At 36.8% G+C, this 7,633-nt stretch overlaps 1 protein-coding gene across 2 annotated transcripts; it reads right to left on the reverse strand.

Annotated features, from left to right (window-relative positions):
- Nucleotides 1–468: 468 nt before the first annotated feature.
- On the reverse strand, nt 469–7,304 carry LOC137823175 (protein MEI2-like 5). 2 transcript variants are annotated; one of them, XM_068628333.2, is made up of 14 exons: nt 6,771–7,304; nt 6,283–6,357; nt 5,387–5,429; nt 5,156–5,299; nt 4,592–5,061; nt 4,239–4,397; nt 4,024–4,140; nt 3,777–3,928; nt 3,261–3,352; nt 2,163–3,111; nt 1,998–2,082; nt 1,820–1,888; nt 1,419–1,598; nt 469–1,145 (listed from the first exon to the last, which is right to left on the reverse strand). In XM_068628333.2, the coding sequence occupies exons 2-14, from the start codon at nt 6,301–6,303 to the stop codon at nt 1,011–1,013; spliced, it is 2,616 nt and encodes an 871-aa protein (XP_068484434.1). In that variant the 5' UTR covers nt 6,304–6,357; nt 6,771–7,304; the 3' UTR covers nt 469–1,010. The 2 variants fall into 2 exon arrangements, with proteins under 2 accessions (XP_068484434.1, XP_068484435.1); XM_068628334.2 differs by lacking the exon at nt 6,283–6,357.
- Nucleotides 7,305–7,633: the final 329 nt, after the last annotated feature.

Genomic DNA, 7,633 nt, shown 5'->3' on the forward strand with positions numbered 1-7,633 from the left:
CAAATAACATTTACAATGTAATAAATAGCAGTTACAAATAATGTTGAATGGATCAAATCCACATTCTGAAATATCCCACTGTAACAATAAAAACTTATCAAACCGAAAGATACACTCTCCTGATATAAGGGAACCACTACGCATGTTAGTTGTCAACTAAATATCCAACCCGAGTCAACATTATAAATAGAACTCTTGGTGAAAGAGTAAGGTACGTTTTTCATATTCTACCAGAACATACATAAATCCTAACACTTGATAGTACAATTACAGGTACCCCGACCGACAAAACACCAACAACAAAGGAAGGAAGCCTGAAGATACTCAAAGATCACTGACACGTCAGAAATCTGTCAAAGGGCTATGTAGGACCCTCATTCCCAGTACAGGTACGGTTGTAATGAGGGCAATGAAGACAACAATGTCTAGGGCTACATGCTACATTGTAACTAAACAACAATGTCTTGATTGAGATAATGAGCAACTTGTACACCATCATATATAAATGTGTTTTACATTTGGGTTTCAATAGTGCTAATACATAATTAGAGGAAACATAGAAACAAGTCTTTATTTCTCTCTATACAATCTGTACCCCACGTGAACTTGCCAACTTTCAACTCCAACCAAACTTAACTCTACCCCCATATTAACATTTTTCAGAAAGGAAAAAAAAAATGCTCCATGACAAGACACCAAAATGCAAAAATGAGCAAAATCTGGAGAGAAACAAACCCCTTCTTTGCTCAACTCTTCAGCCTTTGCTCCCACCACCTTCACCTTGTGTACATTACATAATCAGATCAGCTACCTGTGCAGCAAATCAATCAAAATGCTCCAAGCTTCTAAAACTTGCTGGCAAAATACTTGGGAAAATAACTATGGTACAAAATCTACATCCTTCTGTTATCCTTCCTAAATATATGCAGCACCAGAGACATATTTGCAAATGTTAACATTTAACAACAACCGATTTGGACTGAGCAACTCAGCATCTAATATAAATTACGTCATTTTGCATCCAAGCTTGCAGAAGGACCTACGTTCGGAGGGCTCCCTGCAAAATCACTTGAATATAACTCACTTGACTTCAGTGCCTGAATGTTTAGATTGTTGGGGATGGAGGGAAGATGCTCTTGTACAATCTACAAGAAATTAGGAACAAAGTTGCAGCAGTTAGGCTATTTTCTGAAGCAGAAAAGAGAGAACAAAAGATTAATTAATAATGACCTCAGACATAATCCAAAGGATTAAAGATAATATTTTTTTTATTTCCTTTTATCTTCTATTATTAAGAAACCTGATTAATCTTCTTGTTTTTAAAATTATTTTGTAATTCTCTTGTGTCCTAACGTCCTTTTTGGTATTTCTGAAGTGAATGATAAATAAATGCAGCAGTCAATGTTTTTCCAATTTACCAGATCACCGGCTTCAGAGCCCTCTGAGTGGAAAAGAATAGGGCGACATCGCTTATCTTCATTCATCAAACTTGAATTTTGAAAGTGGCTCACAAGGGCAGACTTTCCTTGAATTCGAGCATATGCTAAAGAAGCAACTTTTTCACTATTAAATTTCTCCCATTTCTTCCCGTTGAATGTCTGTAAAATCAACCGTGTTGCCAACAATACCACATTTAACAAAGGGGAATCGAATAACTCTTTCTTAATTAAATAAATGCCAAGATATCGTTAACAGCTAAATTAATTTTAACAAAATAAAGAAAATAACAGAAACCGTGATAATATTTGTAGAAACTTTTCACCAAGTAAAATAATAGAAACATTAAAAAAATTGAGCAAAAAGATATTCCCATAAGAACCTCGTAGAATGGAATAATAAGAGAGGGTGACAGCATATTGATAAATGCATAGCCCACGTTGCATTTATTCTGCAGTTAGAAGAAGAAAAAATAATCAGCCTCACAAGTTTGAAAAAAAGTTATGGAGCAAACAACTTATAGGAATAATGAACAACTCCTGGAAGAGCAAATTATTTACCTTGAAGTCAATTGGCAGATAGAGAAAATCATAAGTACCCCTGTGATTTTCATCAATGGCAGCTAATAACATTTTTGAGGTGTATCTGCAGGTAATGAACAATTAATGTCATCTTAGCATCCAATGAAAAAATATGGTCAATAAAGACTTCAGAGTTAATCATACTTGTTTGGGATATTCTTTATCATTAATGTAGTCCTTGTATCTTCACCACTTCTAATTTTATCCAAGTCAAGCTGAAATTGCTTCTTGCTATCACCCTGGCTCACATTGTTCTCTATCCATCTACTCCGAGCACGCTCAGCCAAACCCTCCAAAGTGGTAGGTAAAAGTCCTGGATAAGGACCATTTCCCAAGTACACAGGGCTAAGCCTCGGAGATCTCATTCTGAAGTTTGATGAACCATTATCAGATATATTTCTTGGGATAGTGTTGCTAGGATTAACAGATCCACCCACATTAACCATGTAATTTCCATCGGTGTGCCCTAGACTCATGCCTCCATAACCAACATTATTCATGAATGAAGTTTCAGATGACTCGGGATGGAAACCAAAGTGCCTCTCAAAAGGCAAACCTGATGGGGCAGAGCCAACGTGATGATTGTGATGATGCTGGGATGAACCAACAAAAGAGCTATTCTGACTAGAAAATGGGAAGGCATGGCTCTTTCCACTCGATGCAAATAGATGCCCCACAGATGATCTTGGCCAAGCTGAAGGTTTGGTATGCTCCGAGTAGAGGGTTGGGCTTCCCCATAGAAACTGTGGCCCTGACAAAGTTTCCACTGAGGATCCATTTGATGTTGATGGACCAAATGAGGACAATGCTCCACGATACTGGCTGAATTTTGGCTCTGGAAGTGAATGTGATTGAAAACTAGCTCCTTGTGAAGAATTCAAACCGGTAAATATGTGCTCTCCTTGACTGCTCCTTCCCAAGTCATTGCCAATAGCAGCTGCCTTCACAGTGTTAGATATCTGTGGTTGCAAAATTGAAGCTAAACCAGGTAAATGATTGCCTGTTGTTGGACTCAGGATTCTAGAACCAGGAGAATGACTGATATTTTGCATTGAATTCTGCTCAACAGGGCTATTGAACTGTAACCAATTACCTGTTATGAAAAAATTATTAACTTAACACAGTTAGAGAGGACATATACAAGGGGAGCATGGTAATGTAGTGAGTAACAAAATGCTATGCTGCTTAAAGATGCTAATAACACAAGAAATATGTGGATATGTAGCATCTCAAAGAACCAACCTGGAGGAGAGTTAGCTACAGGTGAACCCACTTGATATCGGAAACTCCGAGATTCATCTTGGTCAAGCTCTTGGTTCAATTGGAGCATCAAACTAAAAGTTGCAAGGAATATGTTTAGTGTATGATGCCAGAAAGCAAGGGCGGCAGATATGGAAGTTATGTATGCACAGCTATCAATGGTAATTTTCCCACCCGCAACATAATGGGAATGAGAATCTCAGCTCTTATAAAAAAAACCTTTATCTTTTGGTTGATTTGGTGAAACTCATTTTATAGATGCCTACTACCAGTCAATAATAACAAATTTCAAAACAGTCTTGCCAGTATTTAAGCTGCCATACTTGGTAGCAAAGAGATATAGGCCAACCATATCATCTGTGCAACTATATTCAACAGTTATCTCAATGGTTGTCTTATATTTACACCATGCACAAAAATCATCCAGCAAGACATGATTATCATAAAGATAAAGAGAAAACAAAACAAAGACAACAAGAACAATATTAATGTACGCACTTTCTTCTAGCTCCTCCAGGCCGACTAGGTTCAAGCTTTATGCGTTTACCAGCTATGTCACTCCTGTTCAATGATTTAAGAGCTGCTTCTGCAGCTCTGACATCATAAAATTCAATAAACTTGTGATGCCTCTTGTGAGGAGTTTCCCTTATCTGCAGAAACATTGATAAGTAATCTTAAGTCTAAAAAATACAACAGATGCACACACGTCACAGGGATTCAAAGCAAGAAAAGGTAAAATAATCACCTCTTTGACCTCTCCATAAGCCCCAAATATTTGGCGGAGGTCTTCATTTGACACGGATGGATCCAGATTGAAAACTACCAATGTTCCTTGGTTTATATCCTTGTCTGATGGATTATCCTGGGAGGTGAAAGAAAAGAAAGCCAAGAGATTATAATGTCTAGGCATTCAATTAAGGAAACCAATAAACCAAAGCAACTATGAAAGGTGAAAATAACCTTTGGTATTGAGAAGTGAATATCTAGTTTCCTGCGCCGCAGAGGTTTGTTTTGTAATGCTCGCATAGCTGTTCGAGCGGCACGGATGTCATAATAGGATATCATTACAAAACCCCGATGTTTGCATGCAGTATATAGGGTTCTGATATCCCCATAAAGCTGAATAAAAATTGAAACGCAATTAATCATTTGTCTTGTTACAAATGGATTTCTTCTAAACAAACATCTGCAGATTATCCAGGCTATAGTGAAGAATTATGAGCACCTTAAGTTGTAATTATATTCAGGGAGCATATGTAGAATACTAAAATATCAAAGCAAAAAGTTTACACTGGCTTTCTAGTTTGCATTACCTCAAAAAGAGCTCTCAGCTCCGAGTCCTCCACATTACTGTTAATATTACGAACAAATAATGTTCGAGAAGGATGCTCTCCATATGGATGTTCTCCAGCAACAGTTCCCACACCATTAGGAAAAGAATAATGAGGCAATCCATTACCAACACTACCATCAGCAAAGCTTAACTTAGAAATACCCCCAGAGAGACTTTCCTGTGGATCAGTTTCGAGTTCCATACCTCCACCACTACCAAACAGATCATACTCTTCCAAGTCCTCAAGGGATCCAGGCAAACCACTAAGGTCGAAATCATCCATTATACCAGCTAAAAGCTCCTCCTCATCATCAGGAAGCACGGGTCCAATAGCATGAGTATCACCGTCTTCAAGTGAACCATCTCCCTCGGCATCTTGATGGAGCTTCTTAAATTCGGATGAGATGTCATCAACAGATTGATAACCATTTTCAGTTTCATTCAAGTTCACTGTAGATGAATAAAGCCAAATCAAGATTTAAGTACAAATGGAGTAAAAATGGAGCATACAAATGAAACAACAGTTGGGAAAAAATAATCATACATTTTTCATGCGGAAGTACAGGTAATGAGCTAGAAAAGAGGCTAGCATCAGATGAAGCATGGTAGGAATCAGATCCAGACAAAGCATCCCACGCACCATTCCCCAATTTTCCAGGTATTTTTATAGCTGGAATCTTGGAAGGGCCTATTGGTGATAAAAGGGTTATAGTTAATTCAAATTTCAATATAGTAACAAGTCAGTGAAGAAAAAGTAAAAATTTAAGAGAATTACCAAAAGAAGAAGGATCAAAAGCCTGCCTCATTGCATCACCCTTCTGCCTCATTTACAAAGACAGCAATAAATTGAGTTATTATCATTTTATAATAGGCAAATAAATTATTTAAAATATATACCAGCAATCGTAGAACTTAGAGAATGCAAATTACACAGGAATTAAGAACAATTTTGAAAAATGTACAACTTCAACATGTAGAAGATTTGGATGTCCACTAGATTTGGAAAAAACAAAAGGCAAGGTTTTGGTTAAACTTGAAACCTCTAATGCACCAATACTTTAATTTGTGTCTAATTCGTATCCATATCAGATACTCTAGGATACTTTAATTTGTGTCAGACTATAACTTGTAATTTTTTATTTTGACAATGCCTAAGAATGTAATTTTAATTTGGACCCGCACAATTGCAATTATACATTTATAATGTTTTAAGAAATTTTATACATTTTTAAACATGTATCTGTCATGTCTTGTATACTGTTATTTTCAAAATAAGAGTATCATCATATCCGATAGTATCCATGCATCATAGCTTGAAACCCATGACAAGATTTCAAAGAGAAAAAAACATTAAAGCATCCGATGCAGGAGACAGTAAAAGTGTCCCTGTTGCAAGTGCAGACAAATAAGTTAGTATCAAACAATAACACAAGTTACCGACAGAGCAAACCCATGTGCAAAAGCCAGTTCTTTCCAAGGGTTACACTCTTTTCAACAGATTCTATTCATTACCAGAGAAACATCACAATCGACTTCAAGCATGTCCAGACAAAAAGGAAACTTGTTATGGGACTCCATGAATATAAGGTACCAAGATAAAGATTAAGCTCCCCAGATATTCCCCAACCATAATCGGTAAAAAGAGACAAACTAAAAAAGAAAGACACCAACTTTCCCACAAATTCTCAGCATCCAAAGCAGAAGCAGCTTCAAGTTAATCCATCCAACGAAGAGCCAAGAAAGTGACTGTCACAAAGAGACCAAATTGAAAACCCCCTTTTAGTCCGAAGACCGTGATAACAACCCAAAGCAGAACGAAAAGAGCATAAAATACTAATGGTTACGATCGACCAAAGAAAGTTATCAACTTCTCATCATAGTTACAAAAACCAACCCCCGTTTCTCATGACCGATTGCCACAACCACCCTTCAACCCAAGACCACAAATTTGAAAGCACTTCAAGGTTTCAGCAACATCGCACTACAGAGAAATCATAACCGAAACCCCACAATCCCCATAACCGCCGCACTCAAAGCAAATTTCCACTCGAAAACTGGGGTCATCAATTCGATCAACCCCAGAAGGAAAAAGTTAAAGAATCAAATTTTAACATTAGAATATCCATAAACAGTGAATCAAGAGAAAACCCACAAAATACCTGAAAAGGGGCCAGAAAACCCTAGAGCTTGAAGGGAAGGAGAGAAAAGGGAGGGGCTTCAGGGACAGCAATTCGGTCCTTCGGCACCTAAAACCAAATGGGTACGCAACAAATTGAAGAGAAACGTGTTGCAATCAAACGAGTGAAGAAAACAAGAGTGTGTATGTGTGTGCAATGTCTGTGATGGATACAGAATGGGGAATCTTTAGAGAGAAGGAGAGAAGGGTGCAGAGCAAGAGCGTGGTGATGATTGGCCCAGACCCCAGAGAGTGAAAAGGAGCAGAAAATGATTGAGACAAAGAAGAGAGAGAAAATTGGCTTCAATGGTTTGGAACTTTGAGAAGGTGGAGGATTCAACTGTATTTAAAGGTCATTTGGTGTCCATAAAACAATGTCTTTTTTTTTTCTTTGCATTTATTAAACTAAAAACTTGCCTAAAACAAATGTTTAATAATTTATCAGAAGAGGATAATGATAGCTACAAGGTAGTTTAATGTAGCAATGAACCATTGAACCCTACTTTCAACTAATTTCACTTGTCCAAAAGATAAGAACCCTGTTAAGTACATCTTAATTTAATTTATTTTTCAAAAAAAAATATCCATTTTCTCTGATGCATGCACATAAGAATAAGTTAAATCATATTAAATTCATTTTATTAAATAACTTTAAATCCTTAGAAGCCAATATTAAATATTTTTTTTATTTTATGATGACTGTTTTTAGTTTCTTAACATATTCGCCTTAGTCAAAAATAAATACACTTTATGATAAATTAATCCAAGCATGTCTGTGAAATTATTTCTGCATGATTTCAGGTTCAGTTCTGTAGCACAAGTATTTTATAGGCATTTGACCATACT

This window comes from Phaseolus vulgaris, chromosome 9 (assembly GCF_051622355.1).
Source record: "Phaseolus vulgaris cultivar YP4 chromosome 9, ASM5162235v1, whole genome shotgun sequence".
Lineage (NCBI taxonomy): Eukaryota > Viridiplantae > Streptophyta > Magnoliopsida > Fabales > Fabaceae > Phaseolus > Phaseolus vulgaris.